This window comes from Zootoca vivipara, chromosome 4 (genome assembly GCF_963506605.1).
Source record: "Zootoca vivipara chromosome 4, rZooViv1.1, whole genome shotgun sequence".
Taxonomy (NCBI): Eukaryota; Metazoa; Chordata; class Lepidosauria; order Squamata; family Lacertidae; genus Zootoca; species Zootoca vivipara.
This window is the reverse complement of record NC_083279.1, coordinates 62177747-62194941: the sequence shown is the minus strand read 5'-3', so window position 1 is coordinate 62194941 and position 17195 is coordinate 62177747. Positions and strand designations below refer to the sequence as shown.

At 41.9% G+C, this 17195-nt stretch overlaps 1 protein-coding gene across 1 annotated transcript; it reads left to right on the top strand.

The window, feature by feature from the left end:
• The first annotated feature begins 13395 nt into the window (after positions 1-13395).
• On the top strand, positions 13396-14352 carry LOC118085167 (olfactory receptor 5V1-like). Its single transcript, XM_035115496.1, has one exon. It carries the CDS (start codon positions 13396-13398, stop codon positions 14350-14352), a length of 957 nt encoding a protein of 318 aa, XP_034971387.1.
• Positions 14353-17195: the final 2843 nt, after the last annotated feature.

The following is a 17195-nucleotide window of genomic DNA, read 5'->3' as shown; positions in this document are numbered from 1 at the left end:
GAGCCCTTAAATACGCAGGCGCGAAAATTACGTCCCTGCCGTGCCGCTCTGATTTATGGGGCTTGTAGTTTATCATGGGCGAGTAGCAGCACACAGTTACATGTCTACGCGGAAGTAAACCGCTTGGAAAAGTCAGTGTGGGCAGCATTGCGCCCTAGATGTCTCTGACGCGTTTGCACGATTGCAAATATTCCGATGCGCATTTACGGCCCCCTCATTGAACTCAATGGGCTTGCTTGCGAGTAGTCAATATCCACAAAAGTAGGCGTGAACAATAAGATAAGATAAGATCTGAGATCTTCGGGGGGCGGGAGGAGCATTACAGAATTGGTTTTTTTTATTAAAAAAAATGCAATACAGTATCTGGAAACCTTATTAATCCGCCGCTGATGCGCTTCCCGTTGTCCGACCAGCAGGATGATTCTGTCCTCTGACCGAGCCCAACGGAGAAGGAACGAGGCCTGCGCAAATCAGCCTTATTAAACCCAATCTTTTGACTTGCAACCGATGTTTACTTGCAAGTGATCGCCCTGGGTCAATGGTGCTTAATGTACGTAAGACGTTGGCTTTTCCGAGCTCCGTATGGAAGCCGGCAAGCCGTTCCAGTAGTATCGGAGCGGCGGAGGGCTCAGACTTGCTGTCCGCGTCGCAAGCACGAGCAAACGGGTCGGTCAACGCCGTTTCCCATGCTTAGAGGCGCGTCGGACCGCGGAACTCTCCCGGGCGCGCGTCTTCGGCGCTCCTTCTCAAAAGGGATCCTGAACACTAGGCACTATGGGCCACACTTGACATTCAGTACTCTGTAAAAAAAAAAAAAGGTGAATGCTAAGATGCTGCATACGAGGAAAAAAACGAGGATCGGGGACTAAAGTGTGCTTTAGAAATAAAATGCCCAGAAGGCACTAAAACAAGACTGTGCACCTAGCCCACCTAACAGGGTTGTGGTAAAAGCGATAGTTGGTGGGGGAAAGCCATGCACGCTGCTCTGCAGAACTGTCCCACTGAGGCTAAAAGGGGAAGAACGAGAGAGAGAGAGAGAGAGAGAGAGAGAGAGAGAGAGAGAGAGAGAGAGAGAGAGAGAGAGAGAGAGAGAGAGAGAGAGAGAGAGAGAGAGAGATTTAAGGCTACCTAAGATTGCAAGTTACTATACCATTGGCCTAAGTGGCACTTCTGAGTTAACATGTTTAAATATTGGAAAGCAATACAGGTACTTAAATATATATATATCCATATTGCTTTCTGTTTTAAATTCATAAGGAATATTTATGAACCAGTAAGTTAGCCATACTTAGGCTTTAAAGTTAATGCAGACTTACTTGGGAGTAACTCCATTGAATTCTGAGGGTGTTGCTTTGAGTAGGCATGTGTTGGATTGTACTGTTTGTCTGGACAAGATGCAAGATTTTAAACCGCTAATCTCAATGACCACTCTGTTTCATTTATTTTAATATACCACCATATTCTGTGGTCTAATCTCACAAGCCCTTCCTTAACTTTCTTGGGACATAGCAATCTATTATTGCCATCTGTCTTTTGCATGTAAATAGAGTTAACTAGAGTATCATAATGTCAAAAAAATGTCCCTGATGTGACTTCACATTGATTTTCAATTATCTTTTTTCCCTTTTGGGAATCAAAACATGATAAACCACTTCAGCTGGCAGGAACTTGAGGGGAAATGGGCAGCCTTGCAGAGTGCCCAGAACGGATTTCAGTAACATCAGGAGACCTATTAAGAAGAAGAAACTAAAATCTGAAAAGTACACTGATGAATGGATGAATTCATTTTTCATTTATATTCATGTGAACTATACACAGGAACTGTTCTAGTTAGGGAGAACTCTCCAACAAAACTTTAAATGAGATTCTTCCATGCAAAGAAATAGCCTGCCATGGAGAAAACAAGTTGATCAAAGATGAGTCGAGGGAGTCCCCTCATTCCCTCCTATCCCAGTCTCTTGCTAAATAAACTAATCATCTTCCCATCTGAGATTTTGCAGTTTCAAAGTTCACTAGCTTCCTCCAACTAATCACCCCAGGAGAGAAGCTGCCAATAATGGATAATTAAGTTGCATGGGGCTCTATTAAAACTTTAGAAGACAATATTTTTGAGATCTGTAGTTGCAAATTAGCTGCAATGGGCATTGTTAAGGAGACACTGTTTGCATAAAGACATAAACAGTAGGGGGAAGTACATTAAGATTATTCCCCAGTGATGGAGAATTGCAGCAAATTCATTTTACTCAATTCCAAAATTAGAAATAGAGCCCTGAGCATTCATTAAGGAATGCGGTTGCGCTGCAGACAGGAACATCAAGACAGAACTCCAGAGACCTTCCTTTCCATTCTGGCATACAAAATGATTGGCGTTTTCTTTTTTTAAAAAAAAGTGGGGCGGCAGGCAGTTGGGAAAGAAAATCAAACAGTAACAACTTTACACTGAAGTGAACAATGTGACTACTGCTTAGATACATTGATGGTCAAACCTTATGACCTTTCCAACACCTAATTTTATGGCCTCGTTTATCAAAACTTTCCATTGAGATACCATAAATAAGCACTGCAAGCTGCTACAGTTGGGAGTGCCTGACATTTTCAAGTGTGCTTGTTTCAAAAGAGAGAATGAGACAGAGCTCTAATTCTGACAGGGACCTTGTAACGTGTGCTAATAAAGTCATAAAGCAGCTGCATTGTTTTCATTTGTGTGTATAATTGTCCAGAGCTTTATTCTACTGGGTCAAATTATTTCAAGTTAGAAGGTTAACCTTCAGAAATTCAATAAATTAAAATCCCATCAGACATTTTGGAAATTTTCACATGATGAAAGAACAGGGTGAAATCTAACTGCAACTGCTAGGAGTATTCACATAGCTCCAACGTTTCCATAGATTTGATGTCGTTGCAGAGGAAACCCTGCACTTCAGAAGATCAAGAACAGGATGTGCCTGAATGGTTACCTATTGGAATATCTCCATTCCCAGGGTTCCAAATTGCAACTGAATGACTAGGACCCTGAGTTAAATAAGCAAAGAAAGAGATGCATAAATTCCATGCCTTCATAATCAGACACAAAAGCAGGTTTTGTCTTTACTAGACCTTTCTACAGGGCTGGATTTAGGTTTGATGAGGCCCTAAGCTACTGAAGGTAATGGGGCCCTTTATATGTCCAGCTGCACTTTGTCAACAACAAATTGTCGCTGTTTTTGTGTTGAATACTGTATATACTATATGGTAATTTATGGACCTAGTACCATAGGTATCTAAACCCATTTTATTTGTTTTTTTCTTATATTTTGGAAGTGTACATCCAGGTTTTTTTCTTTATTTTTTTGGGGGGGGGCCAAGAGAGTGGGGCCCTAAGCTATAGCTTGTTTAGCTTATACGTAAATCCGGCACTGCCTTTCTATCTCCTTATTCTGGATTAAGACCCTACATAGAACCTGGCTAGATTATTCTGTAGAGTTTTAACTGTTTATGAGTGTGTTGGCTCAAGTAGACCAGCCCTTAGTTTTAGCATGATTATGAAGCAGTAAATCTGATCTTCAGTCAAATTCAATTTCTTCATATGTCTTTACTTGAAGAAACAAAAATGTCATAAATATAAAAGCGGCAAAGAGCAAGGAACATTCTGTGCTGCATTTGTATTTTCATGCAGTTCCTTCAATGGTTTTATATCTGAGTCACTTAGGCTTAGGCCAGAGCATTGGAGAAGATCAGTCTACATCCCAATTCCAAAGAAGGGCAGTGCCAAAGAATGCTCCAACTACCGCACAATTGCGCTCATTTCACACGCTAGCAAGGTTATGCTTAAAATTCTACAAGGCAGGCTTAGGCAGTATGTGGACCGAGAACTCCCAGAAGTGCAAGCTGGATTTCGAAAGGGCAGAGGAACCAGAGACCAAATAGCAAACATGCGCTGGATTATGGAGAAAGCTAGAGAGTTCCAGAAAAACGTCTACTTCTGCTTCATTGACTATGCAAAAGCCTTTGACTGTGTCGACCACAGCAAACTATGGCAAGTTCTTAAAGAAATGGGAGTGCCTGATCACCTCATCTGTCTCCTGAGAAATCTCTATGTGGGACAAGAAGCTACAGTTAGAACTGGATATGGAACAACTGAGTGGTTCAAAATTGGGAAAGGAGTACGACAAGGTTGTATATTGTCTCCCTGCTTATTTAACTTATATGCAGAATTCATCATGCGAAAGGCTGGACTAGATGAATCCCAAGCCGGAATTAAGATTGCCGGAAGAAATATCAACAACCTCAGATATGCAGATGACACAACCTTGATGGCAGAAAGCGAGGAGGAATTAAAGAACCTTTTAATGAGGGTGAAAGAGGAGAGCGCAAAATATGGTCTGAAGCTCAACATCAAAAAAACCAAGATCATGGCCACTGGTCCCATCACCTTCTGGCAAATAGAAGGGGAAGAAATGGAGGCAGTGAGAGATTTTACTTTCTTGGGCTCCTTGATCCCTGCAGATGGTGACAGCAGTCACGAAATTAAAAGACGCCTGCTTCTTGGGAGAAAAGCAATGACAAACCTAGACAGCATCTTAAAAAGCAGAGACGTCACCTTGCCGACAAAGGTCCGTATAGTTAAAGCTATGGTTTTCCCAGTAGTGATGTATGGAAGTGAGAGCTGGACCATAAAGAAGGCTGATCGCCGAAGAATTGATGCTTTTGAATTATGGTGCTGGAGGAGACTCTTGAGAGTCCCATGGACTGCAAGAAGATCAAACCTATCCATTCTTAAGGAAATCAGCCCTGAGTGCTCCCTGGAAGGACAGATCGTGAAGCTGAGGCTCCAATACTTTGGCCACCTCATGAGAAGAGAAGAATCCTTGGAAAAGACCCTGATGTTGGGAAAGATTGAGGGCACTAGGAGAAGGGGACGACAGAGGACAAGATGGTTGGACAGTGTTCTCGAAGCTACGAACATGAGTTTGACCAAACTGCGGGAGGCAGTGCAAGACAGGAGTGCCTGGCGTGCTATGGTCCATGGGGTCACGAAGAGTCGGACACAACTAAACGACTAAACAACAACAACACTTAGGCTGAAATCCTTCTTCTTCTTTGGCAATCACTCGTAGACGAGTAAGATTGTCTTCCATAAACATGGTTTTAACAATGAGTCCATAAGTGACTGTGGAGGCCAATTCGGGATCCACACGTCCTTCCACAGTGGGGACATTGGTTTCTGGGTGGGAGTTGATCATGGTGTGGATTTGCCAAGCGTGCCTTCCTCTTAGCATGTTTCTCTCTTGCGTCACCTGAGTTCGGGTGTCTTCAAAGCCCATTACACCTTTGGTAAAGGCTGTTCTCCAACTGGAGCGCTCGCAGGCCACTTCCAGAGAAGTAAGCTCTGTTGAACTCAATGGGGATGGCAGACATGTGGAATTGCTGCCTCAGAGGTGCGTTTTGTGAATTGGATAAGTCTAAGTCAGATAACCAACTCCCTGCCTTTAGAAAGAAAATACAGTGTGTGTTTGCAAAAGACAGTCAAAGCTTGCATCTCTTTGGAACGATAATATCTGGCCTTAGAAGCTTGCTGTGAATAATTCTCCATTTCCCCCCTGAAGTTATTTTTGAATAAATACTGACAAATTCAATTGTTTCTGCAAGCTCTGCTGCTTCTTCTCTTATGTGGTGGTAACACATGCAGCTTAAATCTGGGGATAGTAGATACAGACACTGAAGCCATAATGACCGAGCAGATGTGGCAAAGACGTCCTTTTAGCAGTTTGTTAGTTCAGAACTGATGAGCAATTAAGCTGCAGCCCCAAGGTCCCAAGTGTTGGAATGGGCTACTCTTAAAGGTCAACTGCAAAGTTCTTCCTGGAACATACAGTCAAAAAACAATACTGGGTAGCATTAGAAGCCATCTGCCCAGAAGCTCCTCTAATGACTCTCCTTTTCACAGGGCTGTTCTGAGGCTTCCCTGTCACCCTGAGCTCCTTGGAAGAAAGGAGTGATAAAACACAAACAGCAATTTATTAAGAACCAATGTGGTACAAGGGTTACAATTGCTGGAGCAGCAGCTCCCAAGTCCCAACTGAGCCACAAAACGTACTGAGTGGTCTTGGACCAGATTCTTTCTTTCTCCTGTACCTCTCAGGGTTGCTGTTGTAAGGAAAAAATGGGAGGGCCCTGAATTCCTTGGTGGAAGAGAGGGATAAACGTGTGATTAAATAATAATAATAACCTATCAGCCATTCAGATGCATATTCATGCAAACCCATAGTGCATCCTAGAATCATGGCCACAATACTTATTCTTCTTCATACAGCCTAAGATCACTGGGTGATGTTCATGCATGCAAGTTTATTTTTTCCCTTCAGTGATGACACAATGTTGTTGTCTTCATCAAAATGCCATCCCACAAACCCACCCACCCCATCTAATCCAGATTTACCATTTCTGTCTTGTTGTTTGTTACATATTGGATAGTCTGCGGAAATGGTAGACCTGAATTAAATGGGGAGATATTGTAGAGTGGCATTTTGATGGGAATGACCTCTGCATCTGTAAGCAGCACCAGGCAAGAATGCAGCTAATGAAAGCAATGTCTAAACCAGGCTTCCTCAACCTCGGCACTCCATATGTTTTGAGACTACAATTCCCATCATCCCTGACCACTGGTCCTGCTAGCTAAGGATCATGGGAGTTGTAGGCCAAAAACATATGGAGGGCCACAGTTTGGGGATGCCTGGTCTCATAGCTGCCAAGTTTTCCCTTTTCTCGCGAGGAAGCCTATTCAGCATAAGGGAAAATCCCTTTAAAAAAGGGATAACTTGGCAGCTATGCCTGGTCTAAACAAACTGAATGTTTTGGAATTGAGCTTTGAACTTGTTTTACATTACATGAGAAAATGACAGCTTTTCTCAAGTGACATGTTTTAATTCAGATGTTTGAGTGTTGTTAATGTGCTACAGAAAATAGAAGTGTCATTTTCAATCAAATAGATAATTGGTCTTTAGCTGGTGCATCAGGACCTACATCATTTGATCTAAGGTGGATTGCAACTGTAGCACTATGAAAATATATGGTAAAAAATTAAGATTTAAGACCTCAAATGCAGGTTTGGGATTAAATAATCTGAAAAAGATGATGATGATGATGATGATGATGATGATGATGATGATTACCCCACCCATCTGATTGGATTGCCTCCAGCCACTCTGGGCAGCTTCTGGGGGAAGTGTGGAAAACATATTAACTTGCCACATATTAAAACCTTCCAAATCTTCAAATGCAGTTCTGTTGTCATGCTGACGTTCAAACAGCTATGGGAAAACCAAATCTTAGTCATATTTTCATTATTGCTCAAGCTCAGAATGCCAAACCCACCACAATCACACACACACACTTGCATTTCCAGGGTATCAGTATTAGCTGAGCAAGTGGAAGATTGCTGATGGGAGAATAATATGTAAGCTTTGGTAGTATCCTTAGCTGAAGTTTATTGCAAAAGCTATTTCTTAGAAAATTATACCCTAAACCTATTCTTCAAATAAAATCCATTTTGTACCCTAAATAGCATCTTTATCATTATTCACTATAAATGAAATTCTCATTCAAGTGCAACAATGGCAAAATGCCAGCTGACTTTAAATGCAGCCAGGCTTTCATCACATATATATGTATATTCTCTGGATGGGTAAATTTTATGTTTTTGTAGTTTTTGCTGTTTTCCTTAAAAGCAATAAACAGTTAAATTACCTGTTATTTGCATATGTCCCTGAGATACTTCTCTGAATACAATATGTCCCCCAGGTCTTAGACTGACGGTTAAATAGTGCTTCCTGAATTAATCTATAGGAGCCTGAGAGGAAGCGATGCTGATGTTCATTGGTAAATACAGCAATTTCAGGTAGGTGCCTGTATGCTTTCTTAACAGCCTTTTGGGTTCTCACATTGATAAGTCACATTATCCTGCCAATAGAACTCTAGCCTCATTCTTGCTAGAACCAGACTATCAGGAATGAAATATATAAATCTATCTGTATTTCCATGCTACCTTGAATGAGCTCACACTTTTGCTTGTCGCTCGAGAAATGTAGCCAAATGAAACTTTACATGTCTAAAACACCCTTAAACCAATTTGCAATAGCAAAACACTCACGTCATCTGACATCACTTCAAATACAGTACAATGTGTAAAATTTACACATTCAGCTGTGGGCGATAGATCAAGCGGGGTTCATGAATGTGACATAGGTAAACCCATTTTGGGATGAAGGGTGGTACAGGTTTTTAAATAAATGGATGAGCTATAATGGAATGGCCATTGTGGAGGTGGAGTTTGCAATCTAAGCTACTGGAAGTCATGAGTTTTACCTCCAGGTTCAATTTTGAAGGGCCCTTGTTCAGTGGTAAAGCATCTGTTGTGCATAAAGAAGGTCCCAGCATCTCTTGGTAGGGTAGGGAGTGATCCCAGCCTGAATATCTCAGAGAACCACTAGCAGCTGATGTACACAGTACTGAGCTAGTAGACTCTTAAGGCAGCTTCCTAGGTTCCTATGAGGATTACCTCTTGGTGCTACAATTTAAGCCTACTTTCCCAATCTGACAAGGGCCACTCATAAGCAGAAACCGAGAAACATTTATGATTCCTCATCCAAATCAGGTTCCTTGCTTGCAAATGAATGCACTTGGGTCCCTCTGCAGCGCCTCTCCATCCAAGGTCTATAGAATCATATAGAGTGGAAGGGGTCTTCCGTGCCACATAGTCCAACCTCTATGCAGGAAATGCAGAAATGGAGCATCCCCAACAGATGACTGCCCAGCATCTCATTGAAGACCTCAAGTGAAAGGAAGCCCACCACCCCTCTATGTCATTGGTTCCTTTGTTGAACCACTCTATACAATTATAGGGTATACACATACTCTATACACATAGTTCCCCATTCAAGAACAAGACCAGGAACACAGTAGGGAAATATGGTTGGCTCTGACAGCGGATATTACCTGTTTGGGGAGGAGGGATGTGTCCCTTTTCCTCCCCTCTTGCAACAGTAATCAGAGTAAAAAGAGTTAACAGCACTAACCATCTATCCCAAAATGAAACCTGTGTGAACAGCCATATACATGCAACCTGCTGCTGCATACAAGGATCTTTGAACTCAGGTGATTCTCCCAGAAGGAGGGGTGGTTAAGGACTGGAGCCATTGACCAACCTTGAACTGACTCTTGAATGCCAAGGGGCTCAAGGTTTAGATCACAATCTTGCAATCTAGCTAAACATTTCATTTATGGAAGCTTATTTTAGTGATTCTCCTAAGACTACAGGTGAAACACTATTAATTACTACTACTACTACTACTACTACTACTACTACTACAATTTATTACCTGCCTTTCACCCTAAGGTCCTGGGGTGGATTACAACAATTAAATCACCACATTAATATTAAAACACAATATTAAAGATGGTTTAAATGAATTCAATCCATGCAACGCATCCCACAACAACACTGTTCCTTTCTCTTCAGTGGACATTTTTGCCTTCTCAAATTGGACATCTTCTTGTAGCTCCCAATTTCCCCTCTCACTGCTTCAGGCGTTTCCCTTCCTTTGGTCCACTTTAATTGCACAAGTCGAAAGTTCCACTGCTTGTTTCACTCCCTGCCACAAAATGCTGGCAGTCTGGAAGCACCCTAAATGCATCTCATAATTCTATTCGGTTAGGTATGTGGCCTTTTTTGCTTTTGCTTTCTGTTAGCTTTTACAAATACATGAAAAGATGCATAGGTCCTTTTGTCTGACTTCGAGTGGCTCACCGACTTAAGCATCCAATCCATTGATTCAGCTCAATAAAGAATCCTACTTGAAATGAATATTGTATACATTGTGCTTGGCTTTGTCTATGTGAGAAATAGCCTTGAGTTAACCATGAGGAACCATGAACTTTTGTCTTGGCTGGTCGTGCATATCTTCCAGAGTTGTGAGACAAAAGAACGGTGAAGTATCAGGTGCGCACCTCCTCTGCATGTTCACATCAGGTTTCTTTTTTATTCTTTTCTGCATGTCTTTGGCTTCTGTAAGAAGAACCATAAATGCCTCAAAAACGGGGCTAGGCTCCAAAGGTTCTGCATGACACCAGGTTGGGGAAGGTTGGAATAGGTTATGCCTGCGGGGACAAGTCGGGGGATTTGGAGAGCTATTGACAGTCAGTGTAGAATAGCGTTGGACCTGGTACATCATGATAAGGCAAGTACCAGTCTTCTGAAACCAGAAGGGCACCAACCCAGCTCTGTTCATGCAGCAAACCAGATGTTAATGCGCGACATGTAACGTGTGAATTGGGATGTTCATCTGAATGCATGTCAGAATGTGCATCCCACTGCCTGTTCAAGTGTGACTCTGAATGGAAATCCAGTTTATGCCCCCAGGTCCCAATCCAGCAAATGATACACATATAAGTCTGTGTGATCGTCTGAGACATTTACATACCAGCATTATGTGCTTACAATGGAAATTAAAGAAACCCCCGCCAAACAATAACAATAAAAACACAATATATAAGATGTACAGTAACAATGTATATAATATTCAATATTGCTGGAAACTGCTTTGGGGGGGGGGGGCTCTTGTGCTTGAGTCCAGCTTATGGGTTTCCCATAGGCATCTGGTTACTGTCAGAACAGAATACTGGTACAACAACAACAACAACAATTTATTTATACCCCACCCATCTGGCTGGGTTTCCCCAGCCACTCTGGGCGGCTCCCAACAGAATGTTTAAAATGAGATAAAACATCAACATTAAAAACTTCCCTAAACAAGGCTTTGGCATGAATGAATGTGGCTCTTCTTTTGTTCTTAATAAAAACTATTAGCTTAATAAACAAACAGCACATTTCAAATATAAACTAATTTTTTAAAAAAATTTAGACCCTCCTGGATCAGGTTGAAGATGCTTAAACACTCCTTTTGTCGCCATGGCTTTTATGTTTAAAAGGTATTTCAATGGATCCAAAAAGTTGCTTGGGGAGACTGTCAGCCAACAGAATTTTGGACTTACTCCCCCCACCCTCCAAACAATTGGCTGCTGTCTCTTATTGTCAGCTGCTTTTGAAACACCGCTTCATTTCAAACAGAGTTTGCCATAAAGGACAGAGCAGTGGTAGTAGTGGGGCTGCTTATTAAACAGGTCTGAAGTGTCCTTGAGCTCACAGGACTAGCTTAATAGGTTCTGGATTTGATCATCTTACGGATCTGATTTGTTCCTTTGTGAGAAAATGCAGGGTTAACCCACCCACACAAACTGTAAGAAACTGCATTAATGTTTTATTTGGGATAAACAAAATAATTTCTCATGAAAATGTCCAAATGGATGTTATGTCTAAAGAATGGCAATAAATATAAGTTTCAGCCATGGAACCTTATCTTTGATTTAGTAGAAATTACGTTTTTATGAGAAAATATGCACCCTGTAGGACACAAGGAAAAACTCAGGAAATAAGATCAACTTCTATGCTGTGTTAAGGGTAAAGAAGGGAAGACAAAGATTTAGCACAACTGTGGTGCATGGAAATTATTTATAAGGTAGAAGATATTTTTAAAAATTAATCTTGCTTCAAGGATGTGGAAGCTAAATAAATTATCTTGCTATATGGGTGACAGGGAAAAAATAAGTTGGGAAAAGAAGACCATTATTTTGTTGTCTTGCATCTAAAGAGAAAATTGTCCAGCTCATTGCTTGAAAATGAGTGCCTCGGGAATAATTTAAAATGGTCTCCTTGAGGAGGCCATATTTTAAAATGGAGGTTTGTGAGGTGCTGCCAGAGCTGGCTCAGGACAATTTGCAGCCGGTCTTGGAGCGGCAAATGCCATTACCCCTACAGTCAAGTCTCACTATTGGTCGCCCAAGGGCAGCAAAGTTATTTTGGCCCCTGAGTCGGGGTGCCATACACCCTCCTTTACCAAGGCCAGTTCTCTGAAGGTGGCCTCTACTCTGAGGGCTGTCTGCTCTGTGACTGGTTTCAAGAAAATAAGCCACCAGAAGGAAAACTGCAGCTTGGAGCTGACCATCAGCACTGCATTTATTTTAGTTATTTAAAAGCATTTTTAAAATCTGGAATGAGCAGCAGAAAGAACCAAAGCTGAAGAGAACCTCTCATATAAAAGACTAAAACGTTTCATACGTTCAATTTTCCAATGAGCATTAGCAAGCAGAAATTTTATTTTTTTTAAAAAAAAAAACCCAAATCAAATAATGAATACAATTGAGAACCACAATGCCATTTAATTTGAAAAGAACAAAATAATGGAACACAGCTGAAAAATTTTGTGATACAAGGAGTAACTAGGTAGTAGAAATTGGCATGATATTCAAGGAAAGGGGCTTAAATCTGATTTGTCCTTTACATTCAAGCTTAGCAGGGTTATGTTTTGTTTGCATCTGTGAGAATTGCTCACTCTTCCGTATACGCAGGATCAATATATGAACTCATTGGAATTTATGATGGAGCATTGGCAAAATGTGATCACCGGCGTTCCAAAACGAGCTGCAGAGATCATGAGTCTGCAGGTCAGAGGGTGTGCATGTGTGTGTGTGTGTAGAATAACCGCAAAACATAAGAATTTAGGAATGCTGTTTCGTAGTGGGTCAGACCTGGGCCAGAACAGTGGTAGCTCAGTATTGCCTATGCCAGGGGTAGCCAACATGGTGTCTTCCAGTCCTAAAATTCCCATAATCCCTGACCACTGGCAATTCTGGCTCAAGCATCTGGTGAGCACCATGTTGGCTAACCTTGGTCCACACTGATGGTCAGAAGCTCTCCAGGATTTCAGACCAGGGTCTCTCCCGCCGGCCCTACCTGGAGATGCTGGGGATTGAACCAGAGACCTTCTGCATGCAAAGCAGATGCTCTGCCACTCAGCTACAGCCCTGCTCCATAGAAACACCGTAGAACGTGGTGAAAGAAGTAAACAGGATTAATTCATTTTTAAATACATTACATGACTATGAAGGCTACATGAGGGACTAAGAGAATTTTGACAATGGGAAATGTTAGCCGATAGTTGAATAGCAGAGTTTTACTGTAAATTATATTCATACTGGTCCTTATTCTTGATCGTGACTCCTTTAGCTCCTGGTGATCCTCACATTCGCGTTGGAATCATTTGTTTCTTTTCCCTCCTCTATACAGGTAACCAGCTACTAGGGATTGGGTTTTATGCTCTTCTGTATAAACTGCTCCTTCTCTTGGTGATTTAATAATTGTGGGATTAATTCTGTAGCAAAATGCTACTTGGGACCCACATGATATGAAGGCACAGATGCTAACCTTTGCTAAATTTACAGCGGATTGACTCCGCATTCTGAGTGTTCACACACGTTGATCATTCTCCCGTCTCAAAAGGCTACTCCATTTCTTTTCTACAAATGGTCCCTGAGCAAATGGAAAACCAAACCTTTGTAGACGAATTTATTTTCCTGGGCTTTACAAACCACCCCAGCCTCTCTGTTCTGTTCTTTTTAGTATTCCTGGTCATCTACACGGTAACTCTAGCAGGAAATGCTCTGATACTTGCCCTGATCAGAACAGATCTAACTTTCCATAGCCCTATGTATTACTTCCTGAGCAACTTGTCGTTCCTAGACATTTGCTATATCTCTGCCACAGTCCCCGTCATGCTGGCTAACTTCTTCCGAGCAAAGAAAACCATATCGTATGCGGGATGCATCGTCCAGCTGTTCTCCCTCATTACCTGCGCAGGGACAGAATGTGTGCTGTTGGCTGCCATGGCGTACGACCGATACGTGGCTATCTGTAACCCCTTGCATTATTCCAGCATCATGAGCAAGGGGGCCTGCACCAAGATGGCCGTGTTCTCCTGGATGTGCGGCTTGACAAACTCACTGGTGCACACCCTCCTGACATCGTCCTTAACCATCTGCAAGTCCAACGAGCTCAGCCACTTCTTCTGCGATGTCCCCTTGCTTTTGAAGCTCTCTTGCTCAGACACTTCTGTGAATGAAGCTGTGCTCCACCTAGCCAGTGCGTTGATAGGGCTCAGCCCCTGCCTCTTTACTCTGGTCTCCTACATCCGCATCATCTGTGCTATCCTGAAGATCAACTCCTCCGAGGGCAGAGTGAAGGCTTTCTCCACCTGCGCTTCACACCTGATTGTGGTCGTGATCTTCTACGGCACATCCAACTTCAACTACAACAGGCCAAGTTCAGGGTACTCCCTGGATGTAGATACTTTGGTTTCCTCGCTATATTGCATTGTAACACCCATGTTGAATCCAATCATTTACAGTCTAAGGAATAAAGAGGTAAAGGCTGGTTTGATGAGAATGGGCAAGAAATATTTCTCTTCCTCAGCTAGGACCTGAGGAGAGCAAAAAGAAAACTCCAGTGCACAATCATATGTACAGTGGTTTTTTAAAAAAGAAATAATAATAATAATAATAATGTTTAAGGGTACTCTCATTTTGACTCAAGAAAATCACCATTTTATAATTTGAATTGGGAAAAATAAATACAGTAAATGGACAAAAGTACAAAGAACATGCATTACCTCATATTACACAGCTGACAGCTCACAGTAACTTCCACATTGGCATGAGGTTGTGTGCACTAACATCTTCCTGATTCCACACATTCACATTCCACACTGCTTCACACATTAAACGATCTCTTCCGTCTTAGACTCAGGAAACACCGGGAAAGCCCGCCATTGGGGGTAGCAATGGAACTGATGATTCACCATGCTAGAGAAGAAAGTAATTATTGCTATTATTTTAAAATTAGTTTCTTCTAGATTCACAAAATGTTTAGGGATATGCGTACCCCTGCGTACACCCCCCCAAAAAAGCACTGCCTATGCATGTCTACTCAGAAGCAATTTCCACTGAGTTCAGTTAGAGTCACTCGCAGGTAGGTGAGCCTGAGATGGTTTTAACCGACAACAACCACTGTATCTGAACCGTTAGTTAGCCAAGCATTTGGGTGAGAGCTATTTATACGAAGGAAACACATTCAGATTCAGATTACTAGAACTTTTGCATAGGTATAATCTGAGTTGTGGAAGCTCTGCTGAACATATACAAAATCTTGGACTATATTAATCCAACATTACTAGTTCCTAGCAAAATATAAACGTTGAATGAATGAAAAGATTGTTGTTAAGGTGTTTACTCTTCTAGAAACAGGTTAGCAGCTCTTTTGCCATTAGCAAACAGAGGAAGGTACCTTATTCTATACTAGCTCCATATGGTCTATACTGGCTGCCAACATTTCTCAAGGGTTTCAGACACTAATATTTTCTCAGTCTGACTTGAAGATGACAGGGATTGAACCAAAGTCCTTTTGCATCAAAGCAGGTACACTACCAATGATTCCCAATTAACATTTTAGGTATGGCTTTGGTTGGTCTCTTGATTAACATTTTGCTCTAGGTTTGGAAACTGGTTAGAGGGGCAACATTTTTCTCACACTCACCTTTTTTGAATCCCACACATATACAAAAACCCCTCCCTGCAAGCAGAAAATTAGCACAGCAGGGAGCATCCCACCTATTGCACTTTTTTTTCTGTTTGCAGGGAAATGTTTTGTTTTTTTTAATGTGGAAGAATGTTCAAAACTTTGGTGGGGGGAACCCTCACCATTGTCTCAAGGCTCTTCCTCCTCAATCTGATGTACTGTAGTACAGTGGCTAAGCAACTAAGCTAAAAACAAGGAACTCCTTGGTTCATGTCTCAGCTCTGCTAGGCTCTCTTCTCTGTCCTTAAGCTTACCTCCCCATCGGTATTCTGGGGTAGATAATGCAGGCTGACCTTGCAAGGTTGCTGTAAGGATTGCAAGCTAACATAAGTGAAGTGAGCATGTCTCATTGTCATGTCCAGACAAGCCATTACTTGAGATTTACTTACAGGTACCGGTAGGTAGCCGTGTTGGTCTGGTGTAGTCGAAACAAAATTAAAAAATTAAAAAATTCCTTCCAGTAGCACCTTAGAGACCAACTAAGTTTGTGGGAAGGCCTTAGCAGAGGACCTACGCTAGTATCTCCAAGCAGGACTGGGGAAAGATCCTGCCATAAATCCTGGAGAGCCGCTTCCAGTCAGTGCAGACAATTATTAGCTAGATGGACCAGTAGCCAGCCCACTCTGCTTATGTTATGTTTACCAATGGCACATTTCCCCTTTGTGTCCATGTATCTCAGGCCGTGCTTAATCCCCTCTGTGGCCAGAAAATGACAAAAAATGAGGGCATTTCCTCGAAACGCTCAGTTCAGATCTTTTAGGGCAGCTCGTTGTTCAAAGCAGCAATGTATTTCTCTCCATCTCAGCCTGCTTCCTGCACATTTCCCCCCTGGGCATTTAGAACACCAATTTCCCATCTATCTTAGGAGAGGCTGAACCTCTGCAACTGGATGAATGGAAGTGGTTGAGTGTATTCCGCTGGGCTCCACCTGTGTCAAGTATAGAGAGGGAGCGGAATGCCACTGTGAGTTGATTCCTAAATACCAGTGGTTCAATTATAAGTGCAGTGCTTGAGTGCCACCTAGGAGGGTCAATTACAGACTTCCCTTGCAAAATCCTTGGAGGCTTTACCTGAGTTAAGGGCCAGATTGTCTTGTATATTATGGTTTTATTCTGCCAGAGTAACATTAAAGGGCCTTGACATTAGTGTAAAAGTAAGAGGTTTTCTATCTCTCGTGCTGCAGCTGCTTGAGAACTGGAAACCGTATAACTGCAGCAGTAGAACATCATCCTTAAGAGGGAATGAAAGCCCTAAATGCTAAACAGGAATAATTGCAGCAGAAGTAGTTAATGGTGTAGAGTTTAGAGACACACAGACACAATGTACTGTTCATAATTTGGGGGAATTAGCTGCCTTTTCTTACTGTCTCAGTACCGTCTGCATCAAAAGCAATCACCTGAACACTGCTACAATGAAACTCAAACATTTGATGGTCTTGGTGAAAAGCAAACACCTTCCTTCCTTTTTTGTTGTGGGAGCTGGCATTTTTATTTAAGGAGAGTTTACAATTTTCCATTTCATTATAGCACTTTTCAGTTACTAAGGTCATCTTTCTTTCACCATGTAATCCACCCTTATCCTTGAATCATGTAATCCACCCTTATCCTTGAATTGGTAAAAACAAAACCAACTCCAGAAACTATTTTAAATGTGAACAATTAAACCTTCCAAAATGTTCTGCTGAATAGTTCTT

Coding starts and splice junctions, on each gene's coding strand:
- LOC118085167 (XM_035115496.1), top strand. CDS start 13,396: ATGGTCCCTGAGCAAATGGAAAACCAAACCTTTGTAGACGAATTTATT.